This window comes from Rhinoderma darwinii, chromosome 3 (genome assembly GCF_050947455.1).
Source record: "Rhinoderma darwinii isolate aRhiDar2 chromosome 3, aRhiDar2.hap1, whole genome shotgun sequence".
NCBI classification, from domain to species: domain Eukaryota; kingdom Metazoa; phylum Chordata; class Amphibia; order Anura; family Rhinodermatidae; genus Rhinoderma; species Rhinoderma darwinii.
The window spans coordinates 241,370,172-241,396,881 of record NC_134689.1 but is presented as its reverse complement, the minus strand read 5'-3'; the positions used below and the strand labels follow the sequence as shown (position 1 = coordinate 241,396,881).

The 26,710-nt window shown below is 42.0% G+C and overlaps 1 protein-coding gene across 6 annotated transcripts in view; it reads right to left on the bottom strand.

Annotated features, from left to right (window-relative positions):
* IMPDH1 (inosine monophosphate dehydrogenase 1) overlaps positions 1–26,710 on the bottom strand; it is a 62,378-nt gene that overhangs the window by 14,957 nt on the left and 20,711 nt on the right. For all 6 annotated transcript variants that reach the window (XM_075857573.1, XM_075857571.1, XM_075857570.1 and 3 more), the window contains 9 exons: positions 19,799–19,847; positions 15,877–15,978; positions 14,834–14,908; positions 13,095–13,301; positions 12,244–12,331; positions 4,308–4,507; positions 4,047–4,137; positions 3,788–3,883; positions 2,458–2,601 (listed from right to left, as the gene is read on the bottom strand). In XM_075857573.1, the coding sequence (XP_075713688.1) occupies positions 2,458–2,601; positions 3,788–3,883; positions 4,047–4,137; positions 4,308–4,507; positions 12,244–12,331; positions 13,095–13,301; positions 14,834–14,908; positions 15,877–15,978; positions 19,799–19,847 (1,052 nt within the window). The remainder of the gene's footprint in view (positions 1–2,457; positions 2,602–3,787; positions 3,884–4,046; positions 4,138–4,307; positions 4,508–12,243; positions 12,332–13,094; positions 13,302–14,833; positions 14,909–15,876; positions 15,979–19,798; positions 19,848–26,710) is intronic.

Sequence of the window (26,710 nt, the reverse complement as noted above, 5' to 3'; positions counted from 1 at the left end):
CATGGTTGTCAAATTTCTGAGAAAAATTTCATCTCCAATGGAATTCTATGGACCAGCAAATTGAGGCTAGACAGGCAAAAATTATTGCTCATCCCTGATCCTGACCAGGTCTGAGCACATTACCACTTTGCCTTTCAGAAGTTGTAAAGAACAACTTCCTACCCCTTGTAGTTGGTACCCCTCTAAGGGCCTGTTCACATCAGCGTTGGCTTTCCGTTGAGGGGTTCCGTCTGAGGTTTCCATCGTGGAACCCCGCAACGGAAAGTCAAACGGAAACCTTCGCTTCCGTTTTCATCACTATTGATATCAATGGTGACGGAAACCTTTCAAATGGTTTCTGTTTGTCACCGTTCTGGCAGGTTTCAGTTTGACGGAATCTACTACGCTATTGATTCCGTTGAAAAAACAGAAACCTGCTGGAATGGTGACAAACGGAAACCATTTGAAAGGTTTCCGTCACCATTGACATCAATAGTGATGCAAACAGAAGCTGTGGCTTCCGTTTGACTTTCCGTTGCGGGGTTCAACGACTGAAACCTCCGACGGAACCCCTGAACGGAAAGCCAACGCTGATGTGAACCGGCCCCAATTCTCAGTTCTCTCTGAACTAGTGGGTAGATCCTGCTATCATGTCTTCTACACATACAAGTGCAGAATCCTGCTCGCCCATCTATCACATAAATAGAAGCTGCAGCAGTATGGAGTACATTATACAGCAGTCCAGTGGAGAACCCAGCACTGGGGTGACATAGAAATCCTACCAGCAGACTGTCTCTCACTGTGCTCCTGCTTCCTCCCCCTGCTCCCCCCTGAATAGACTTGTAGAGACAGGCAGTGAAGAGACACACCCTCACCTTCTACAGTCCATCAATTCTGATCTGTAACCAGGTTCTGACTGACAACAGGGGGTGGACAGCAGATTACAGGAAGGGAGACAACTAGTGGCAGTAACTTCACACAGAATTTGCTTTGGATATTAGGACTACATTTTAAAAGTGAGTAAATCAAACTTAATCTATTTTATGTATATTATTAGATTAGCATAAATTGTTTGAAAAGTTATTGCCCATTTAAGTTTGCTCCATTCCAAGAGGTGCAAGATAGGAAACTAAATTCCTGCAGTAATTATGTGGATATCACAGCAAACCGCTTATTTGTTACTAGTGGGCTTACATCATTGTGCTCCAAATGGCTGATTTCATAGGTTAACCGAGCTCCGTCATCTGCACAAACACGGAGGTGCCGAGCCCTTAAGACACTAACTGTGCCCATACATAAATATACAGTTTTTGCTCCTTGACAAAAAATAAATAATCTGAATATAAATCGGTTACATAGTCAAGATAATGGTCGTGCGATGTACATACTTTAAACAAAACTTCTGGACAAACATTAAACGGGTAACTAAACGTTCAAACTTCTGACATGTCAGAAGCTTTGATTGGTGGGAAGGGGGGGGGGGGGGGTCGGCGCACTGAGACTGCCACAAAAATCGCTAAAACGAAGTAGCAGAAGCTCTCGTGTGGGCGCTGAGCCGCTTCATTTCTGTTCAGCTTTTCTCGGAATGCCTATGTATGGACTCAATAGAAAGTCTATGGGCCCGTACACCGCTACAACACTTCTGCAGCTTCGTTCTAGCGATCGGTGGGGCGCTCGGACCCCAATCGATCAAGACGTCTGACAGGTCACGGACATGTCAGAAGTTGAACGCTTAGTTACCCTTTAAATACACCCTTTCATAAACTGTCCTTGTGACATGTAATGCTTGAACTCTCTAAGGCCTTATTCACACAAACGGATTTCTCGTCCATGTGTTGTCCATTTCAACAACGGACAGCACACTGACCAATGAAAATCTATAGCGCTAGTCACACATCCTTTTATTTTTTTTTATGCAGCGTGTCCATTGCGAGAAACTCACAGCATGCCCTATTGTAGTCCATTGTTGCAGGACAGACTCTCCCATTAAAGTATATGGGCTTGGACAAAAAAAAAAAAAGCCAGCACACTGAAGACATTCGTGTGTGTGTGTGTGTGGTCCATTTTTCATGGATCAGTTGCTAAAGAAAAAAGGCAGGAGGAGGAAAAAAAAAATAAAAAATAAAAAGCCCTAGTATTAAAAATAAAATAAATTGGATGAGAAAAATAAATGACATGGAAGCCACACAGTTGTTTCATCCATATGAATCTCCGTTTTTTTTTTTTTTTAACAGCCTGAAGATTTCGATCCTGACCTTTTAGGACAATCAAAATTGGGTATTACCCATAGGCAAAATGATAAAGTGAATTTGCTCTGATAATGGTCATTGTCATATGGGGTCTTGCACAAAAACTGTAAGACCGCCTTCTCTGACTTTCAGCACTTACACATAAATTTTATCGGGGCTGTTTTTTTCCGTGATCAAAAACCGTAAACAAAAAAACTGTTGGACTGGCCAATTATTTTGTTAGATTTACCTGTGGAAGCTCCAAGAGCCAAAGCTTTCACAACATGTCCCACTGTCTGAATGCCACCATCTGCTATAACTGGAACGCCAAATCTGCGGGCATACTCTGCAACTTTGTATATTGCCGTTCCCTGGGGTCTACCACAGGCCATAACTGTAAATGAGAATATTCCATTTGATCAATTTCATATAAACAAAACAAAAAAAAAAAAAAAAAGGACACGTCAGTCTCAAACAATTGCTGTTAAGTTCTGATTACCAGTATCACAAATTGCTGCAAGTTTTTTTTTTAATGTGAAAAATAGCCTTTGGTTAAGCAACTCTGATACTGCTCAGATAATGTGATAGTCAAAACAAAAGTGTAAATTTTTTTTTTTTTTAAACCAAAGTATAAACTAACATTTTTTTTATTCAAAGGAGTATTTTCAAAATCACATCGGCAGCCGTGTGTTCTAAACCTAAAATAATTATTTTCAAGATACATTCAATTATTGAAACACTACCATTTCCGTCTTCACACCCACGTTACGAACCCATGAAAGTCCTGTGTTTAACCGCTGTTGCTACAGGACATGTCCTCCTCTTGTAGATCTTCACTGGGTCAAGCATGCGCAGTTCTTCCTCCCTAGTCAATAGCTGGCTTTCCTTGTGCAGCCAAGGGAGAACAAACAGCTGGATCTCTCTGCTTTGCCTCCTTTGGCTGTTTGACAGCTGCAGCAGTTTGTGCCAAAGAAGAGCCGGGAGAGCCACCAACTGCTTCTGGGAACTGTAGTTTCCAGCAAGAATAGTCGATCAAGTGGTAGGAGTAAGGGCCTGTTTACATCATCGGTTCCGTTCAACCTTTGTCTGAGGAACGGAAAGTCAAACGGAGACCCTAGCTTTCGTTTCCATTACAGTTTTGTAAAGTTTCCAGGTTTATTGGCGGAAATAGCGTAGTCACCAAAGCTATTGTTTCCACGAAAAACTGCAACCTTACAGATCGGAAACCAACTACAATGGAAGCATTATTAAAATCAATGATAACGCGTTTCCGTTTGGCTTTCATTTCAACGGTTCCTCAGACGGATAGATCGAATGAAACCGATGGACACCGGACGCTGATGTGAACACACCCTAACGAAACGGCTCAGTTTGCTGACTGAAAAGAGAAGCACGCACAGGAGAAGAGGGGATAAAATACATAGACTAGAAACTCAGGGTAAGTTTATTTCTGCTTGAGGCAGTTTTCATTCATTAGTTGATAATATCCTGTGCCTTAGATAAAAACATCTGATTGCGGGACAACCTTTAACTATTCAATTACTAAAATATAGGTTAAAAAAAAAATCTGTTCCTCTTACCTTCCTGGGTAATACATATAGATCCACACCCCATTCCTACACGCAGGGCATCAACACCCGCATCAATAAGATTCTTTGCTTGTGCTGCAGTCACAACTATCAGACAAAAGATTCAAAAAAAGAATAACACCCTTAATCGAGGAAGATCATGAAATGTCGCTTAGCCTTGGCAGGTCTGGGACGGAAACTAAAGTTCTAGCAAATCAAAAACCATGGCTGCACATATGTAATGGTCTTTCAATAGAGTTTAAGCACCTACCATTTCCACCAACCACCTGTAGATCAGAATATTTTTGTTTGATGTAGTGGATCATATTTATCTGATACACGGAATTACCCTGTGAGGAATCCTGTCAGTGGAGGGAAAGAAAACCTTTAACTGTAAATCTATTTAGCATTAAAACACACACACAATTGATTTTATATACATACATACCCTTTGTGGCTAGAAACACAAGTATCACGAGCGCACAAAAACAGACCCAAAGAAAGAAAAAGAAAACCCACATCCTATACATACCAGGACAACAACATCAACTCCAGCTTGCATGAGAAGATCAAGTCGATATTTGTCATCTTCTCGGGTTCCAACAGCAGCACCGCACAGCAGCTGCTTTCTGCAGTCCTTTGAGGCAAGAGGGTAGTCTCGGTTCTTCTTCAAATCAGTCCTGGCAATAATAGCGACAAGCTCATCGCTGTCATTCACTATTGGCAGTTTTCCTGTTGTGAAAGGCAAAAAGGTCCTACTTTTTAAAGCCATCAGAAAGGAGACACGCAAGGCCACATATTGCATGGCATGTTAGCAGCCTTAGTAAAGCCAGAAAGCAATGCCAAAAGACTACATGAGCATGTCAACACGAAGGACACCAGAAAAGCATTACAATTACTAAAACAAGCGGTTGTAAGTTACTCTAATTGCTTTTTAACATAATCCCCTGAGATCATTTTTGTTATGTAATAGTTGTGTGTAACATCGGATTTGTTATGAGCCCCGATACTTACTTTTTTCTGCCAATACCCAGTCATACAGAAAGCAAGCAAAAGCCCATTACATAGTAACATTTCTCAAAACCTTGCTTCTCAAGATTCTAAATACTACAAAATATTTAAAAAAAAACACATTAAAAGGAAATTGTTTCCTGAAACCACCTCCGTTCTGAGCTTGCCAAGCATATCCTTACCACCACAATCGACTTCTGCAGTCTTTTCTGGCATATGCCCCTCCCCCTTATTCACAGGGAGGAGCCAGGGGGCATTGATGTTGAGGATGAAGGGATCTGCTCCAGGATCCTGCTTACCTTTGGTCAATGAGCAATTCCAAAAGATTCATGTAAGACAATACCACAATACTGCAATGTAAAAAGCCAATCATACCCTCCCCCTCAACTAGTCAAGACTAATATTTACAACAAATCCCACATCTTTGAAACATCCCCATGTTTTTAATTCCACAGACCAAATCGTGCCGGTAACCCTACTTTTCAAATACATTGGAAAACCTTTGTTGAATTTGGGGGAGGGGGGGGCTTCTGGCCATCAGAAAACCACAGTATATAAATTTGTCTATCACCACTAGTATTGTATTGCATTGCACTGAAAACATTGGTATGGCCGATATCAAAAGAAAGACTGACGCTATGGTTATGTTGCAGTTTTGCCACAGCTGTACTTTACTGCACGAGACTGTTGAACGTTAGTTGATGAGAATTTATAGAATTTCCATTTAACCATTGAATCTTTTCCATTACGGCTCTGCAGTGGTCTGCAAACACTAGATGCAGCTCTACTACCTCACAATCCACTAGAAAAATGTTGTGGAATTAGTGCCTAGATCTGCTAGCATTCCGCCTGCAATGCATGCTAATGTGGTACGTTATGCCCCAATTCACACCAAAATAAAAATAAAAAAAAAAGAAAATGTACAGCAGGCTCATTGACACAGAATCCGTCCTGAAAAGCCACAGATTAGCCTATAAAAACAAGAGCTAATCTGTGTATGGATCCGCAAGCCCATCAATGGCGGAAATTAGAGTTTCAAATGCAGATATTCTTCAAAATTCACGGTGGATTTGCCTAGTGCAAATCCTGATCGTGTGAACATATCAATTAAAGAGAACCTTTCCCCTGCCCATACATGTGCAGCATGTGATGGGGAGGGCTGAACAAACCCTGGGGCACTTTATATAAATAACCCCCTGAACTGTCAATGGGGCGTGTAATGGCAAGGGGGCTTGTAACATTGCTGTGACACTGTCCAATCAGCTACGGACAGTATCACCGCTAGAGCTGAAGAGTAAAGAGTGTGTGCCTCCGCATGCTCTCTCTTCAGCTCTCGGAAGACAAGGACAAGACTGATCTTTCGCGAGAGATCAGTCTTGTACTTGTCCGCCAAACTGGCAAGGTGGTGTGTCACCGCTGCGGACTGTGTAAGAGCTGGAGAGAGGAGAACTCTTGCGCTGTCTGCAGCGGTGACACACCCCCTTGCCAGTTTGGCAGACAAGTACAAGACTGATCTCTCGCGAAAGATCAGTCTTGTCCTTGTCTCCCGACAGCTGAAGAGAGAGCATGCGGAGGCACACACTCTTTACTCTTCAGCTCTAGCGGTGATACTGTCCGTAGCTGATTGGACAGTGTCACAGCAATGTTACACGCCCCCTTGCCATTACACGCCCCATTGATAGTTCAGGGGGTTATTTAAATATCGGGCGCCAAATATAACTGCACCAATATCTAAATAACGAAGGAAGGTAGAAAAAAAAATAAATGTAAAAGTGCCCCATGGATTGTGCAGCCCTGCCCATTACATGCTGCACATGTATGGTCAGGTGAAAGGTTCTCTTTAATGCCTCCCTGTCTTAACCATTAAGGGTCTTTTTAAAATTATAATAGAAAGGACTGCTTAGTGGCAGTTTTAAGAGCAGGATTAAAAAAAGTCAACTGCATTTTTTTTAATTTAAAAACATACTATTTCAAGATTTATTTAGTAAAAACAAAAAATTTCATGCATTTCTCTGCGATTTAAAAGTTTTTTCCCCCCTAAGTTAGGGTCACAATGCCACACGCAAAAATTAGGACTTCATTGCCCACACACACCTGTGCATGGTGCTGAAGGCTCACGCACTAGTTTAAGTTTGTATAGGTATACGTACAGACCGTTATGTGGTCCTGCGATTAGAACAGGCAACATCCAAAAGATATTAACTCAAAGCCATTTATTACAGACGGGGTAAGAGGTCAATAGAGGAGTCAATCAGGGGATATTTGCATAGTCAGCATTTTGCTAGTGGGGGAATTTTCTATTATGGAGTCCAAAAAAAAAAAAAGAAGGACAGTGGCTGAAATACTGATTCGTTTATCTGCAACCATCCCTTGGTTGAACATGATGTACTAACTATGTAACCATCATCTTCTATATGGCTCCATATTACACAAAATTCAGAAAAACTGACAAGACAAATTTTCACTGATTTGCTTATTTCTAGCTGTCAATCCCCGACAGTGGGAGGAGGAAGATGCCCTCTGGATTTGCTGCAGCTGCTCAGCAAAACAGCCATTTCCTATAAAGTTAAACATTAAATGGGTTTTCCAGAAGAAAAACCATGGATGCCTTCTACCAAAAAAACAGTACCACACCTATCCACAGGTTGTGTGTGGTATTGCAGTTCAGCCCCATTCACTTCAATGGATCTTAGCTGGAATACCAAACAACCAATGGACAGGTGTGGCGCTGCTTTTGGAAGAAAGCAGTCATGTTTTTCTAATCCTGGAAACCCCTTAGGGCCTGTTCACACGGAGTTTTTTGACACGTTTTTTGACGCGGAAAACGCGTCGGAAAACGCGCCAAAAACGACCCAAAATGACTCCCATTGATTTCAATGGGAGACGGAGGCGTTTTTTTACCGCGAGTAAAAAAACGCCTCGCGGCAAAAAGAAGGGACATGACCCTTCTTGATGCGGTTTCCGCGTCCAAAACCGCATTGAAAGCAATGGGGACACGTCAAAAAACACCTCGAACTAGTGAGGTGTTTTCTGACGAGTATATTGCCGAGAGTTTTGGAGGAGTTTCTTGCAGGAGTCGTCTCCTGCTGCTAGTCCAGCCCAGAAAGGGGCTGTTATTTCCTGTCTGCTCGTGGAGGCTGAAAAACATCGTGGACAGAACTCAGGGATACAGAAAACCGAAGTCCTGCATCCAAATACAAGTGCACTTGCTCCTATGTTCCATACATGCTATACATGTATGGAGCTGTGCATTTTTTTTTTTAGAATTTTTTTTTCTGATTTATTTTTTAGATTTTTTTTTTCTATTTTTTTTTTCTATTTTTTTATTTTTAATTTTTTAATTCTGTTATGCAGTTGTTCATGTATGTCATCTCTTTTTTTATTTTTTTTTAACATTTCAGGAACAGACATGACGACAGCAGAGGTGTACCACCGAATGGACATTGATGTTGGGAAATTGATTCAAGAAGTAAGTATACTTTTTTTTTTTTTTAATGTGGGCCTGTTCACATCAGCGTGGTTTCCGCTGAGGGGTTCCGTCGGTGCTTTCAGTCAGGGGAACCCCTCAACGGAAAGGCAAGTGTGAAGTAAGTTCCGTTTGCATCACCATTCATTTCAATGGTGACAGATCCGTTGACAGAAGGCTGTCAGGCTGGGTTCACACGACCATGTTACGTCTGTAATGTACGGAACGTATTTCAGCCGGAAGACCCGGACCGAAGACAGTGCAGGGAGCCGGGCTCCTAGCATCATAGTGATGTACGACGCTAGGAGTCCCTGCCTCGCTGCAGGACAACTGTCCCGTACTGTAATCATGATTACAGTACGGGACAGTAGTTCCACGCAGAGGCAGGGACTCCTAGTGTCGTACATCACTATGATGCTAGGAGCCCGGCTCCCTGCACTGTCTTCGGTCCGGGTCTTCCGGCTGAAATACGTTCCGTACATTATGGACGTAACATGGTTGTGTGAACCCAGCCTCATGCGTGTGAAAACCTCGGCAAAAACAGCCTGAAAAACCGCCTGGAAAACCACGTCAAAAACCACGTCAAAAACCACGTCAAACATGAAAACCTCCAGGGTCAGTTTTTACAGGAGGAATTTTCCTCCTGCAAAAAACTCCGTGTGAACAGGGCCTTAAACTCTAACACGCGGTTTGTAAATTGGGCAGCATATTCTTACTGGCAGGTCAATGCCTTTTCTATGAGAAAATGTTTTACATCCCCGAGAAATGTAAGCACCGTTAATGCATACTAACTCAGCAAGTGGCAGGTCCTTCAGATTGACAGATGTGCTCATTGCAGAACCTACAATGGCCTATTGTTGGATTGCGCACAATTTCCAATGTAACAATAGCGTACAAATTTCGTATTTAGAGTGGCCTTATGCCTAAGGGCAAAATACTTGCATGATTAATATTTTATTTGTGAATGCGGTCAGTATTTGCACGTCATTTAAATGGCAATGTGTTAATAATGGCTGAAATATAAATTTGCTAAATAAATTCTGTAAGATATTAATATTAACGGTTGAGGTAGAACTGATACTAGGCCTATTTAATTGCATTTCACATACAATAAAGGTTATGTAACTTGCAGACTTTGAGAAAATAATTTACACTAAGGCCTCGTGCACACTTCCGACAACGTTTTCACGGCCGTTTGTGACGGATCCGTGTGCCCGTTTTAACGGCTGTGTGCACTCCGTGTTTCCGTTTCTGTGCGGCGAGCATGGTACTGTCCAAGGTGCTGAAAGAGTTAATGGGCTGCACTAATCGGCGGTAACTCTTCAAGCACCCTGGACAGTACCATGCACTGTGCTCGGAAAATAACATTTTAATGAAATAAATAAAAATAAAAAATAAGTTCATACTTACTTTCCTCCTGTCCGGCCTCCAGCGATGAAGTTTTATCCATGTCACCGCTGCAGCCAATCTCAGGCTGTAGTGGCTGTCACGCACGACAGGATGATGTCAGAAGGCCGGCCTCCAGGGATGACGCTTCATCCCATTTGACGGCCTCTGCAGCCAATCACAGGCTGCAGCGGCCTCTGCAGCCAATCACAGGCTGCAGCGTCAGAAAGGAAGGTCGGACTGGTGGAAGAAGATGAACTCGTCACCAAGACAACGACCGGGTACGTATGAACTGCTTTTTATTTTTAATCAGCAGCCTCTTGTCTCTATAAGTGATTGATAGAGACAAGTGGCTGCCGATTAGTGTAATATATTTCTGCCCGGCCGTTGCTAGGCAACGGCTCCGTCACACACGGATGCCTTCCGTGTGCCTTCAGTTTTTTTGACGGCCCCATTGACTTGTATGGGCCTCACGGTCACGGAATCTCGGACCAAAGTAGGACATGCTCTACTTTGGATCGGAACGGAGCAGCGGGACCGTCAAAAAAAACTGAAGTGTGCATGGCCCCATTGAAATGAATGGGTCAGGGTGCTAGCTGTCAGAAAAACAGCTAGCACCCTTTAGAAAGACACTGAAGTGGGCGTGAGGCCTAAGTCAATAACTTTTGGTGTACATATGCTATGCAATTTGCAAAAAAACCTAACTACCCTTATTTGGAAAACCACAGATTGCCAGCCAAAACACAGCTGCTGACGCAGAAGAAAAAAATATATATGTAAAAGTATATCCCTAAAATGCTTTCTTGAGTTAAAGGGTTTATCCAGAGAAAATAAATTGGTCTGTTCTTCTGATAGGCCAGTAGTATCTAATCAGGGAGGGGCCAACTCTCGGCAATCCTGCCAATCAGCTGCAGGACTCATGCAAACGCGGATTGTTCCATACTGTATACAATCCGACACACGTAGCAGCGGTTCACAGTAGAACAGCCTGCGCGCGTGTGTGTTGGTGACAGAGAAATACTTAATAAAAGGAGACCGTGGTTTATGGCACAGGACCGAGGCCAGTGATTGGCTACTGCGATCATGTGGGTATACGGACACATCGCTGCAGCCTTGTCAACCAAGAACGGCGGGGAGGACTGGAGAGGCTGTGCTGGCCTAGGGGCTTTGTCAGGAGAGTAAAGGGGTTTTTTACACTAGGCTATTATCGGGCAGATAAGCGTTCATCGAACTCGTTGCCGGTAATTGCCCTATGTAAACAGGGCAGCGATCAGCAGATGAACGAACAAACGCTCGTTCATCGGCTGATCGTATACTTTGAAAAATGTCAAATATTATAGTTATCGGCAGCACATCTCCCTGTATAAACAGGGAGACGCACTGCTGACACGATAATGTGTGGGGACGAACGATCGGAGTAGCTTTTTGTGACAGAAGCAAATGAGCACCGATCGGCGCGCTCTGCACCGGCCGGTGCAATAGGGGCTTAAGGTGTTTTAACCCCTTAAGGACACGGCCAATTTTGGCCTTCAGGACAGAACAATTTTTTTTTAGATTTCCCTCTTTGCGTCCCGACAATCATAACTCTTATTTTTTTTGTACGACGTAGTTGTATGAGACTGTTTTTTGCGGGACAAGTTGTACTTAATGTATTTGTACCAAAAAATGGTATCTACATAATCGCTTAATTTCTCTAAATTTTTATTTTGGCGAAAATGCAGAAAAAAAAAAAAAAAAGCAGTTCGCTGCAGTTTTAATATATTTTATTATTTTTTTTTTTACACCATACACCGATCATCCTAAATAATGTTATACATTTATTGTACAGGTTGTTACGGTCGTGGCGATACCAAATATGTCTCTATTATTTCATGTTTTGATAACTTATATTTTAAAGAGTGTATTATAAAAAAATGTGTTTGTGTATTTTTTTTTAACTTTTATTTATTTATTTATCATTCATTGTTTTTTACATTCATTTAGCTTTTTTTTTTTAATCCCATAAAGGGATTTATCATTTTGATTTTGTAACTGTTACTGATTGTAGACAGGCAGTTGTTAGGGCATACCTCAGTATGCCCTAACAGGAAATATGTTCAGACCGCCCTGGGGTCCTTCAATGGACCCTGGGCTGTCTGGCCATACAAGTTATGGGCTTTGATCACGTCAGTTATTTTCTGTGATGCGATCAAAGTGCAGTCCCCCTTCCTTGAACGCCGCGCTCAGCTTTTATCACGGCATTCAAGGGGTTAACGGCGGAGAGAAGATGTTTCTCTCCTCTCCACTGTCAGAGCGGGGCCGTGGCTGTGTATTACAGCTGTTGCCCCGCTCTCGATCGCGCGCACAGACAGCTGTCACAGAGGACGAGAATGCTCATCCTAATGCGCCAAGTACTCGCCCCTCAGGACGAGCATTCTCTTCCTGTGTTGGCAACCAGATAATTGTATAATGGCATCCCCTCCAAACCTCCCCCTGGCCAGATTGTTGATAAACTCGAAAGACCCCTTTAAAATGCTAACATTTTAGTATGTTTTTACATGCAGTTCTTCCAGACACACTATTGTACTTCTACATTAAGTGCTTTGCGACATTACATTTGGCATACCTTTCTTACTACGTTGTAAGATTTCATTTGCTTCTTTTAGCGTGACACCTGCTGGTGCAACAACCAGTTCATCACGTTTGGTCATCACCTATAAAAACATTAGAATGTTCTTGATTAGACATGAACTGCAAAACTGAAGAAAAAATAAATAAAATACAAATAAAAAACCATTAAAAGGCCGCAAAAAGTACAGTGATGAGGAGTGTCAGCCATATGGGAATATAATTACTGGCAACAATGGAGCATTTTTGTTCTATACGGAAATACGACACGAAATCTCGAAGGAAGAGTTATGGCCTTTTTACACTGGCCAAGGATTGGGCAAACGACCGTTCACATGAACAGTTGTTCCCGATCATTGCTCTGTATAATCAGCAAACTCGTTCATCGGCTGATCTGCTTTTTTATGCAACTTTAAAAATAGTAGTGGTCGGCAGCATATCTCCCTGTGCTGCCGACATGATGAAAAGGTGTGGGAAGTAATGATCGCTCGCCACTATACAGAAGCAGAAATTATTATTCAGTTTTTCACAAGTTTACTTTAAAAGGGGGTCTCCCAACAGACATATGCCATAAATGTCTGATGGTTGCGGATCACACTTCTGGGACCTTGACCTATATAGAACGAGGATAATCCAACCACCGTTTAGCCTGGTGGGGCGATGAGAGAGCGAGAGATGAAATGACAGGCTCACTTTAGCAGTTTATTTCTGGCCTAATTTTAAGAAAATACAAAGATCAAAATAATACATTATGAGTAGCAAACAATTAAAATCAAAACTTTCTGCATAATTGAAAAAAAAGCACAGGATAACATTATACAGTAACATAAGGAGCGGCCAATATATTACCTCACTTAAGTACGTCGTGTAGTCCTTTTCTGTTAAAAAATCTATGTCTCTTGAAGTCACAATCCCCACTAATTTGCTGCCCATTTTTCCAGTTTCTGTTACTGGGATGCCCGAAAATCCATGTCTGTTTTTAGCTTCAAACACATCTCCCACAGTGTGGTTGGGACTCATAACAACTGGGTCAGTAATAAATCCTTGCTCGAATTTCTGGAGGAAAGGGAAGCAAGCAGAGAAGATGACACTTTAGCTTCACGAAACCATATTACTTCCTTGAGGTAATTAGAACTGGCTGACGTCTCACTATCAACCAGCAGATGACACGGACCATATTGCAGCATTCACCTTCTGAAATAAGATCAGTAAGGACAAACACTGATCCAGTCCGAGGATGTCATTATATTGTACAAGATTTTTGCCTTTACTAATTAAACAGAATGTCCCAGCGTAAAGATCTCTGCTTGTGTTATTGAATGGAAATACTCTTGTTTATAGAGACGTAAAACCAGTACAGACATACTTCTCACAGCTGAGAGGAGCTATAATATATAGTCTAGACAATACTCTATGGGAAAAAACGCTCCGGACACTAGGCCAATAGCTTTTTCCTATTCAGTTACATTGTAGTAAATCCTCATGACCAGCAAGATTTGCGCCGATATCGTGGCAAGCCTTTTAGGACCAATGCCTTCACAATATCCACAGCAAAATTCTACCTTTTGAACTGAAACAGCCTAAGGCCGGGTTCCCACGTAGCGTAAACGCTGCCGAATTTCCGCAACGGAATTCTGTGTGGAAATTTTGCAGCATTTACAGTAGCAGCAACGTGAATGAGATTTAGAAAAATCACATGCCCACCCTGCGGAAAAAACAATCCAGAAAAGTCGTGCGGAAAGTGTTCTGCGGTACGACTTTCAATTCCGCAGCATGCCCATTTATGCTGCAGCTTTTTTGTGGAGATCCTGCGTGTTTGGTCCATAGACTTAAACCCATTGGTTTTGTTGCGTTTTTTACAGTTTACACAGCGGAAATGCAGTGAAAACTAATTGAAATCTGCAGGTGCGCATATACTTTGCTATAATCAATGTTTAACACTAAATCGGCAGGAAAAACCTGCAGCTCTTCCGCAGCAATATGCTCAGCAAAAACACTATTTTCCATGGATTTCTGAGGGTTTTTTTCTCCCCTCTAGATTCTGCTGCAGAAAATACGCAGCTTATCCTGTGTGGGAACATACCTCTGCCCAAGCACGGTTTCTAATGATATCCAGTACAAAGACAACGCTGATAAATCCAATAGATTCAGCGCAGCTAGATCTGACATTCATCACTACTGTATCACTACTACGGCTGACAGGATATACACTCCGCTTTGCTACATCACTATTTTGTCGGACAGAACACAGACCCAGTACTACTACAAACGTACACAAGGGGGGGCTGTCTTGTCAAGCAGGTAGAATTTTTACTTATTCATATCTTGTCTGAGAAAGTAGAAGGACATTGTGACTCATGTCAGTCCCCTTGCGTTTGTCACATATAGCTTAGCACCTCGATATTTTTCCAATCGATTAAAATTTGGGAGAAAATGTTAATAGGTCTAGATAAACAGGAGGACAAATCTTAAGAGGACTATAGAACGGCCACTCCCACCTACTATTATATTACTCCTTTGTGATGGTAGTGGCCCTTTAAATACCGTCCTATGGGAAACAGATAACACACTGTGACCTTTCATTTTACCTTGACTTTACGAACTTCATTAGCCTGAAACTCCGGTGTACAGTTGTGGTGAATAATCCCAATCCCCCCCATCAACTGTAATACAGGAAATTAAAAGGAACAATTCAGTAGTGAGTCAAGCAACTATAAAAACACTAAATATCAATATTCTGAAAATTGGTTCATTCCCCTGAAGAGTACTTGCGGAAATCCATGCACCTGCTGCAGAAACAACTGTATTCAGATGAATGGAACTGATTTTCAGTCGCAGACATTTCTGCGAAAAAATCTGCCGCGTGCAAATCCACCCTAAGATTTTGTTTTCACAGTGTAGATTTTGCAGGTATTTTTTAAGCCAAAACTAGAAGACTATAAACCAAATAGTACTTCTAGGTCTGCTCTCCTGGATCCAATTCTGGTTTTGGCATAAAATTGCAAAATCTGCATTGTGTGAACAAGGCTCAAAAGTAGCGGCAAAAAGCTCAACTAATATTTTAAGCATTTTTTTTTCAACTATACATTTACATTTTTTTGCCTTGAGGACAGAACTTATTGATTTTTTTTTCTTTGCATCCCAGCACTCATAACTTCTTATTTGGCGTAGCTGCAGGAGACTTAGAGGCTCTGTCACCACATTATAAGTGCCCTATCTCCTACATAAGGAGATCAGCTATAATGTAGGTGACAGTAATGCTTTTTATTTAAAAAAACAATCTATTTTCACCACGTTATTAACGATTTTAGATTTATGCGAATGAGTTTCTTAATGCTCAAGTGGGCGTACTTTTACTTTAGACAAAGTGGGCGTTGTACAGAGGAGTGTATGACGCTGACCAATCGCGGTCACAGGAAGGTGCAACCAGGCCTGGAGGGAAAAGTGCCGCCACAGTTCCTCTCAGGCTGCGACAGTCAGTGTGTGATGTGCAGCATCCTGTTGCCAGGAAACGTCAGGACATTGACTGCGACGCAGCAGACTTCATGCGTTCCAATTAAACTGGGCATACAATAGGTCAGACAGCTGGTACATCTGTGACACACACACACCTCTCCTGCATCTTACTCACCGCCATGGCAATGGCCATATCAGATTCGGTCACTGTGTCCATTGGAGAGGAGATCAAAGGGGTCTTCAGAGTTATCTTGCGTGTCAATGCAGAAGTCAGGTCCTGCAAATACATTGCATTTTAAGCATTAAATTACTTGTCTAAAAATTTAAACTAACGCACAAACCTATTCTGTAAATATACATTTACAAACAGCAGGGTGCAGTTTATTAGTGTATATGCTGCCCACCGCCGGCAATAACTTTTGTGGAGACTTAAGAATGCATTACTGCTAAAGCACACAGACATTCTACCGTGATGATCTATAACAATAATCAGTACATCAAGAGAGAAGTTACACGCTAGCAGACAGACAAGGCAGCATTACTGTTGGGAGATCAAAACCGGTGCAAAGGAAAACGAGAGTAATTAGTAGCAACCAATCAGGTCACGGCTTTGATTTTCCAAGCAGCCTCTGAAAACGGAGCAGTGGAATTAGATTGGTCAATATGGCTGACTGCTCTACTTTTCTTTCGCGCCAGTTATTAAAATGGTGTGTTAGTACTACTTGCCACAAGGATGGGGTGTTCCGTAGTGGGGCATAATCATTTCATCTAAGGGATCGGTAGGGTTGAAATCAGCCATGCATACAGTCAAATATCCCCCTTTATTACACCCTTTTGTCAGGACAGGAGGAAGAATTCAGTTGCTGTCTTTTAGTTCACCACAAGATGGTAGCAGAAGCCATCAAACCAACACGTTTTCAAACGGACCATTACAAAGTCCTCTTTGGGTGAGGAAAAATATAAACAAAGACAACTCATGGAGGTTACATGATATGTTGAAGTTATTTGTCAACTCGTGAATATGGGTGAGATACAAGCGTGCAAACACTATAAAGAAAGCACCTTTGGTGCGGTCATTTACATACAAGGAAACAATACGACAACCATCTTCTGTAACCTCAATACTACAAAATGTAACAAATAGAAATACAGCCATAGACAGTAGAAAGCTCCAAGTACAGATAATCAGCCTGTGCAGCGATCAACGAGACATCGTAGATCGGCGCTCGTTTGCTCCTGTCACACGGAGCTGTGGATGGGGACAAGCGGTCGTTCCTCCGATCGCTCGTCCCTATACATTATCACGTCGGCAGGTTTACATAGGGAGATGTGCGGTAGACAACGAAAATATTTAGTTTTTTTAAAACTATACAATCAGCAGATGAATGAGTGTTCGCACTTTAATCTGCTGATCGCTGCCCTGTTTACACAGGGAAATTATTGGCACTGAGCGTTCTATCAACACTTGTCTGCCCGATAATCGGCCAGTGTAAAAGAAAAATATCTGCCTCAGTTTATTCAGGATTTCAATGGGGGGGGGGGGGGGGTCGGAGGCAGAACCGCAGCATGAAAGGAAATAGATTTTTTTTCCCCGCAAGCAAGCGGAAAAAGCTGCCGCAGAAAAAAAATGCCTCCGCCTCCCATTTAGATCAATGGTAGGTGGTTTTGGCCATTTTTGGGCGCTGTGTCAGACACTGTTTCCACGTCAAATTCAGCACCAAAAAAAAAAAAAGCTGTGTGAATTTGGCCTAAGTCACCAATGTTTCTGGAGAACTCATACAACCGATACATAAATAGGATGTCAATTTAGTCGTAAAGATTTAATTAATAAAATTGACAATATCGTAAATGGGACAACGCTCAAAAATTATAGTTGTCTAATACTTATGGTATTGACAGCGCTCATGATTTCTATGTATTCACATCCGTAGGAATTCGTATAGTTACTAGATTTTTTTTATAGCGACACTCGGCACTTTGTATCCGTGTTCTTAATTCTGTACTCTTAAAAGATAGATTTTACTAAGTGTACAAGTAATTTTTCTAGTGGCCTTTATACTCTTAAGGAGCTTTAGTTTGGTTTAATATTCTATCGGAGTCTGGGCCACAGTACATTTGTTGTTTTGGATCATTATTGGAATATTGATCTTCAGATATAAAAGTCAGAAGATCACATTGGTGAAGTCCGATCTAGGACCATGGACTGGGGCCTGTTCACATCCGTGTTGGGCTTCCAGTAATCCGTTCCGTTCAATCTGTCTGACGAACCGCATTTCAAAAACCAGTCTGTCAACATAGCCGTCTGACTTCGTTTTTGCAGGACGAGTTGTAGTTTTCAATGGCACCATTTAATGTACAATTGAATGTACGAAGACATTAAAAAAAAATATTTGTGTTGTGTAATTAAAAAAAACAAACCAAAAACTATTCCGTAATTTTTTTTTTAGGCTTTGCTTTACAGCGTTCACCATGTGGTAAAAGCAATACGTTAACTTCAATCTGCGTGTGAATAGGATTACGGCGAAAAAAACAATTCAGGTTTGTTTTTTTAAATGTACTGCTTTTACAAAAGAAAAAAAAAACAAAAAAAAAAAAATTGTTTGTGTCACTAGACGTGAGAGCCGTAACTTATTTTTGCATTATGTGGTGTGAAAGTGCTTTTTTTTTTTGTGGGGCAAGCTATAGTTTTAATTGGTGACATTTTTGGGTACGTATTATCTTCTAATCATTTTTCATTCTATTTTTAGGGAAAGGTGAGAAAAACAAAAACGGCAGTTCTGGTGGGTTGTTTTTTTTATGACGTTCATCCTGCAGGTTAAATAAAGTCATGTTGTAATAGTCTGGACTTTACGGAGGCAGCGATACCAATTATTATGCTTTTTTAAAAATTTTACTTAAAAAGGGAAAAATATGAAAAAGGTTCTCTTAACTTATTTAATTTGTGTCCAAAAAAATATTAAGACCATTTTCCAATAAAGTTGGCTTGTTAAAGTCCCCTAGGGGAACGAACTAATATTATCTGATTAATAGGAGCTTGAAGCCAGCAGACCTGTGGGCCTTCATTAGGCCCCTAGACTGCAGTGACCACCATCACCTGTTACAGTGAGCTCACCCCCAATGTGTGTCTATGGTTAGACTACAAACCTACCACGTGTAGCGTTATCCTTCAGTAATATTCACTTATATCGATCGCCTACTTCTTTCCATGACCCTGTTCACAGTGTATTTTGCAGGTGGAAAAACCTGCCTCAATTCCAAGTAAAAAACCATGCCAAGAAACCCTGTTTGAATTAAGCCTAAGACTACACTTCTGCGTTAGGCCTTATTCACACGAACGTGTGCTACGCGCGCGGCACGGACCTATGTGAATGAATGGGGCCGTTCAGACTGTCAGTGAAAATCACGCAGCGTATGTGCGCTGCGTGAAACTCATGACATGTCCTATATTTGCCGGTGCTTCGCGCTGCACGCACCCATTGAAGTCAATGGGTGCGTGCAAATCGCGCTCGGCACACGGACGCATTTCCGTGTGCCGCGCGCTACAGTAGTAAAAACTATGAATGAAAACAGAAAAGCACCACGTGCTTTTCTGTTTGTAAACATAAAACCAGAGTGTCATCCTGATGTCGACTGCACAAAAGTCACGCAGCCGCGCACCACATGCTGATGACATGCTGATGACAGACACGTCCGTGTGAATAAGGCCTTAGTCTGCTTTTTTTTTATTTTTTTAAAGAGACTGATAACTCGGCAAAACCCAAAGGGCCCCATTGTAAGTCAATGGGGTCCGTCAGGCACCAGCGGTATAGGTCGTGCGATGGTAGTGTATCCTGCACTAAACGGGAACTACGGGCCCAAGTGTTAAGAGAGCCGAACATAAAACGTAGGTAACAGCATTGAGGTAAGGATCTGCCATTGTACTGCACATTAGTTTGGAAAGATTCTTTGTTTCTCAGCTGGACTGTCTTTGACACATGGAGAGATACAGAATTTAATTTGGTCACTATGTAGCCCTAGCCTTTTGTCAGGGATAAATGGGAAAATGGAAATTGCACATGATAGAACTTAACCACATAGGTTCTAAGAAGGTCACTCACCACTTCATCTGCAGTAAAATCAATAAACCCAGGTAGAATCAAAAAGTCACTGAAAAAGAAATAAGTGATATGTAAACAACACGTTATAACAGCTTTTCAATTCCAGTTATAATTTCGAGACTAGCAGCATCAACACATGCCTGCAAATAAGGAATCAACACTGTCTGGAAAACAGACTCCAACCAAAACACTGCGGCATTACAACTTACCTGAACATCCAGAAAGCTTTTCATTTGACGGCGTCACCTAACGTGAAAACTTATATTGTGCCACTTGAACCACGAAGTACACCAACTAAGAATATATGCCACTTCTTGTGCTGACCATTACCTGAACTAAAAGCACTAACCTTAGTATCACATCTGGCATGGGAAACCAGCTTAAAGAGGCTCTGTCACCAGATTTTGCAACCCCTATCTGCTATTGCAGCAGATCGGCGCTGCAATGTAGATTACAGTAACGTTTTTATTTTTAAAAAACGAGCATTTTTGGCCAAGTTATGACCATTTTTGTAGTTATGCAAATGAGGCTCGCAAAAGTCCAAGTGGGTGTGTTTAAAAGTAAAAGTCCAAGTGGGCGTGTATTATGTGCGTACATCGGGGCGTTTTTAATACTTTTACTAGCTGGGCGCTCTGAAGAGAAGTATCATCCACTTCTCTTCAGAACGCCCAGCTTCTGCCAGATCACGCTGTGACGTCACTCACAGGTCCTGCATCGTGTCGGACGAGCGAGGACACATCGGCACCAGAGGCTTCAGTTGATTCTGCAGCAGCATCGGCGTTTGCAGGTAAGTCGATGTAGCTACTTACCTGCAAACGCTGATGCAGAATCAACTGTAGCCTCTGGTGCCGACACGATGCAGGACCTGTGAGTGACGTCACAGATCTGCACTGCCAGAAGCTGGGCGTTCTGAAGAGAAGTGGATGATACTTATCAGAGCGCCCAGCTAGTAAAAGTATTAAAAACGCCCCGATGTACGCACATAATACACGCCCACTTGGACTTTTACTTTTAAACACACCCACTTGGACTTTTGCAAGCCTCATTTGCATAACTACAAAAATGGTCATAACTTGGCCAAAAATGCTCGTTTTTTAAAAATAAAAACGTTACTGTCATCTACATTGCAGCGCCGATCTGCTGCAATAGCAGATAGGGGCTGCAAAATCTGGTGACAGAGCCTCTTTAAAGCGAAGAAAAGGCTATGCAAACCCTAACTAGACCCATTTAGAATTAATCTAAATACCCTTTAAGGAAATGTCATGAGGGTAACTAAACTTTTAACACGTCATATTGACATGTCAGAAGTTTTGATTGGTGGGGGTCCGGGCACTGAAACTACCACCGACAAAACGAAGCAGAAGAGACCAGTTGAGCGCTGTGTGGGCTGAAAGACTTTCTAATGAGTCCGTACACTGCTAAGAGGAAAGCCGATCAGAAACTAAGCAGCACAGCGCTCACCTGAGCACTTCTGCCGCTTCGTTTTAGCGATCGGTGGTTGTCTCAATGCTCAGACCCCCAAGCAATCAAAACTTCTGACATGACAAAAGTGTCTTAAAGTGGAGGTCTAAACAGGGTTATTCCTATCAATATGCCCCATTAGGGCTTATGGACTTCACTAAGTGGGGTCCCCTCATTTAGGGTGAATATGTAAAAAGCAGCTCTTATCCCTGAGGACTCGGCACAACCATGTATGACATGGCTGGCCATTAATATTAATCTCAAGGGGCACCTTGTAACATGACATTTCACTGCTGATGCTGTACGGGGACGACGACGACGACGTGCACACACCAGAAACTTGCACCAATTACAAATGCTCCAGGGTTCCAGCAACTGTGATATGTGCAATAGTCATCGTCATCAAGGGGGCTGACAAACAAAAACACTCATCTATATAGGAAAGACAAAAATATATTTGTTGGTAGAAACAATAGTGTAGCCACTAGGGATTTATCATAATTGAGATTTTTTTTTTTTAAATAAGTGGTAAGATATTTAAATATAGCGGGCCATAGGAATCTTTATTAACTAAATGACATGTCTATAGTTCAGACTCTCACACAACAGAGGAATTGCTTCCTGAAAAGCATCTTGGTAAAAATGTAGACTGAGTGGTAGTAACAGCAATAGGAATATAAATCCTGAACAAATAAAAACCAGGTGATTGAAATAGCATCCTAACACCCCAGAATGTACAACACCAAGGATTACAATTATTTGGAAAAAGACATGGCATCAGCATCAAGCTGGAAGAAAGCAGATGGGCTACAACCAGCAGACTGCCAATCCCTAGCTGCTGACTAATCTCTGGAAATACGGACTTCCCTAATGCAATCAACAGCAAGACGATCCTATCTACAGGATGGAAATGTAGTCAAATCACTTAGAATATTAGTAGCAATGCATAATGACACCTAATATAAAAGACAAGAGAATTATGCACAGAAACGTTATATAACAGACTTAGGGGCTATGGAAAACGGGGGGGGGGGGGGGGGGGGGGGGGGTTAATGAAATCAATTTAGTAATCATTTTTGTAATGGGCTTCATAAATGATTATATGAGTGCCCGGTTTCACTTCTGCAGCTTCTATATATCGCAGTACATAGAGGCTGTAGAAAGTCGCTCTAAGGTCAGTGAGCTGCACGAACAGCAGCTCCTGTGTGATTTTCGAAGTGCAGTTTTAATCAAATCAAAGTGGATCCACATTAACTTGATCATAACGGAGCTTAGAAAATCGCATAAGACCACCATTTAAAGTGGTTATATGAGATGGTTATATGAGATGCCTATGCAGGAAAAAAAAATGCTCGAAATCAATGCAGATATACCTTTCTTTTGCTTCTCAAAAACTTTGGGAAGGTTCTCTTTTATCTGCTACGTTCTAATTTCTTATGTTAAAGTAACTCACTCAAACCCACAAATATAAACATGGAAACAGGTAAAAGCAATATGTGTAACTCTACGGGATACGGTTAGAATTACTGTCGAGGGAGCATATCTTTCACCCGCCTCCTTTAGATTAAGACCATGCTGAATGGTTGCCATGCACCAGAGGATAGCCAGTAAGGGGAAAGAGCTACATTTTCAGTTTTTGCTCGGAGTTACACTACAACATATGCCACATAGGTAAATAACCATCTGCTGATATTTTTCTGCTACAATTAGAGCCCATCTGCAGAAAGGTTTTCAAGCACAAGCAATAAATTGATAAAAAATAAAACAGATCTGAGGGCAGAATAAAGTAGTGGCGGGCATGCTGGTTTAGGATGTCCACACCTGCGTTGTGTCATTCCATTGTTCTGTTCCATGACTGACACCACTGGCGACCAAAGGTACCCATTGACTTTAATGGGTTCTGTCATGGGGTCTAGTTTTACTGGTGACAACAGCGCAGCATGCTGTGCTATGGTTTCTGGTAATCTCAGCCGGATCGGAGATGGAGGCCCCTAACAGCCTCCAACGCAGATGTTAACAGGCCCTTGAACTCTCTAACTGCCATGCGCCAGAAATAGAAGTATATCCATGCTCCTATCTATCCGTTGAGTGACACTTTTCTCCATATTACCGTGCATAGTGAGAATAGAGTAAATCAGCGGCCGGAGGGTGGGTGAGGGTGAATACACTTGGACTAATCAGTTGCATTGCTGGCCACGCGCTGCAAGTATATGGGTATTTGCACACACAACATAAAAAAAAAAGTCTAAAAATACGGAGCTATTTTCAAGGGAAAACAGCTCCTTATTTTTCAGACTTTTTTTTTAATCAAAGTGTTTTTTTCGCGGCATTTTTGGAGCTGTTTTTCTATAGAGTCTATGAAAACCGGCTCCAAAAACGGCTGAAGATGTGACATGCACTTCTTTTTCGCAGCAGTTTTTTACGTGGCAGTTTTGAAAAACAGCCTCGTAAAAAAACGCCCCGTCGGAACAGAACGCTGTTTTTCCCATTGAAATCATTGGGCTGATGTTAGGAGGCGTTCCGCTTCCAATTTTTCGAAACATTTACGACCCGAAAAATGGCTGAACACACTCCGTGTGAACATACCCTAAGATCTATATACTCAGACTACTAAACGTTACTAAGTAAGTGGTAGCACTCTGAAATCCAGACAAGGCAGAATAAAGAAGTGAGAGACTCTTTAATGCACTAGGTCAGGATTTTTTTTTCCCTGAGAAATAGGGGGATTATATTTCTAGATGAGCTCTTATAAAAAGAGGAACTGTAATTTGTCCATGCATTATTAAATTTAAGGAGCAGGAAATAAGAGTCAGCAGGCAATCATACTGCGCACACCAGGACAGGATGCAGGCCAGGCCTGGTTATATAGCACATTCTTATTAACCTATTGGAAGACACCACATCTGCATCTTTAACAGCCAGGAGACCTGTTTTGTCACTATGTGATCTGATGTGTTCATTTCTGATGTCTTGACCACACTGCAGAAATGCGGTTGCACTTGCGATAGTGGTGCCACAGGTCACGTGCTCCGCTCTGACAGCCAGATACCCTTCAGAGAAAGTGGAGACGGTTTTAAAAGGGTTTCTGCTTTCAATTTAATATAATAGAGGAACTGTCAGTACCGCTCCCTCTACAGGTCCCAGAAACAAAGTGACAAATCGCACGATCACCAGGTTTTTGGACGTATGTTAGAGCTGCTGCGTCGAAGAACCTCTCTGATTGCAACATTTTCAGCACTAGTTACCTCCACAACCATCTACTAGGTCAGTCCCAGTTACAGGAGAAATCTATAGCTTAGTGTATTGATCATTGGTCTAGTCTGTCCTTCTAGTGGATGTTCTGACATTGTGTTAAATTACTTCCTTTTAACCTTTGTAGCAAGCTGCAAAATAGGCCCATACAACAAGTAAAATATACAAAACAAAAAACAAAACCACTTGCTAGATCATTTAAAACTTTCAAAACATTTACCTTGAATGGTGTATTCTGAATATTGACATTATGAAATATCTCCGGGTTCCCCACTTATTGGGAGATTGTTACCCCCACTGTGCAACAGAAAACAGCCTGCCATAACAGACACTCTGTTGGATATATTTATTTATTCATAAATGTAGCTGTGTGTTTGTTTTTTATATACATTTTGATCATAAAACCTCAAACACCATCCCACCATTTTGAACGCCTGCTACTAAGGGGGGTATTCCCAGAAGTGACATTTATCACCTATCCACAGAATCGATGATCCTATCCTCACCTCTGAGACCACCACTGATCAATAGAACAGGAATCCCAAGCCCCCCGTTACTCCTCACTGCACAACCACTATAAGAAAAACAGCCGAGAAGAACACACTAAATGGAACTGCAGGGTGCATGTACATCTTTCACTTCATTCAAGCTCTTCCGCACTGCAGGGGGTGCAGTTTGGAGAAAAAGCAGGGCTCAGGACCCTCGTTCTAGAGATCATGGTGGTCCCAGCGGCAGGGCCTCCAGCAATTAAACACTTAAAACCTATCCTGTGGATAGGCAATAAACGTTGATTCTAGGAATACCCCTTTAATTGATCATCATGCATGTATTTTTAATTGAATGGGTTAATTCTGGAAATGGGGATACCAAAAATATAATCTCACATTTCTCTTAGCTTTAGGCTTTATTCAGACGAACGGGGAAAAACGTCCGTGCAACGCGCGTGATTTGCACGCGCGTTGCACGGACCTATATTAGTCTATGGGGCCGTGCGGACATGTGCGTGATTTTTACTCAGCGTGAGTCCGCTGAAAAAAGTCACGACATGTCCGTTCTTTCAGCGTTTTGCGCGAATCACGCACCCATTGAAGTCAATGGGTGCGTGAAAACCATGCATGCCGCACGGAAGCACTTCCGTGCGAACTGCGTGATTCGCACAACAGCTGTCAGAAGGATGAATGTAAACAGAAAAGCACCACGTGCTTTTCTGTTTACGAACATCCAAATGGAGTGTCATAATGATGGCGGCTGCGCGAAAATCACGCAGCCGCGCATCATATGCTGATGCCCCACGGAGCTGGTAAGTGGTTTTTGCGTGCGCAAAAACGCCACACTCGTGTGAATCCAGCCTTAGAAGGCTGTGCCGGCCCATTTTCTGCACACAAAAAAAAAAAAAAGAGGGGGGGGGCCTAACAGAATGCTGTTCTCTAGATAGGTGGAGTCTTATACACACCTGTCAGACATGAATGGCATATCCTACATATATGCCTTAAATGTCAATCATTGCATAACTACTGTTATTTCCATAGGGTTATGCAACGCCTCATTAAAACTGGCATGCTTGACTCCAAACGATAAAAAAAATATATATATTTATTTAAAGAGGCTCTGTCACCAGATTTTGCAACCCCTATCTCCTATTGCAGCAGATAGGCGCTGCAATGTAGATTACAGTAACGTTTTTATTTTTAAAAAACGAGCATTTTTGGCCAAGTTATGACCATTTTTGTATTTATGCAAATGAGGCTTGCAAAAGTCCAAGTGGGCGTGTTGAAAAGTAAAAGTACAAGTGGGCGTGTATTATGTGCGTACATCGGGGCGTTTTTACTACTTTTACTAGCTGGGCGTTCTGACGAGAAGTATCATCCATTTCTCTTCAGAACGCCCAGCTTCTGGCAGTGCAGACACAGCGTGTTCGAGAGATCACGCTGTGACGTCACTCACTTCCTGCCCCAGGTCCTGCATCGTGTCGGACGAGCGAGGACCCATCGGCACTAGAGGCTACAGTTGATTCTGCAGCAGCATCGGCGTTAGCAGGTAAGTCGATGTAGCAAAATCTGGTGACAGAGCCTCTTTAAATTGTTATTCCAATGCAGACTGGCGGAATGTTGAGTAAAGATTAAAAGGGGCTTAGACAATTTGGTCAAAATTTCAGCCCCTTCCCACCAAAACCATTTTTTGGATTTATTTTTTCCTCCC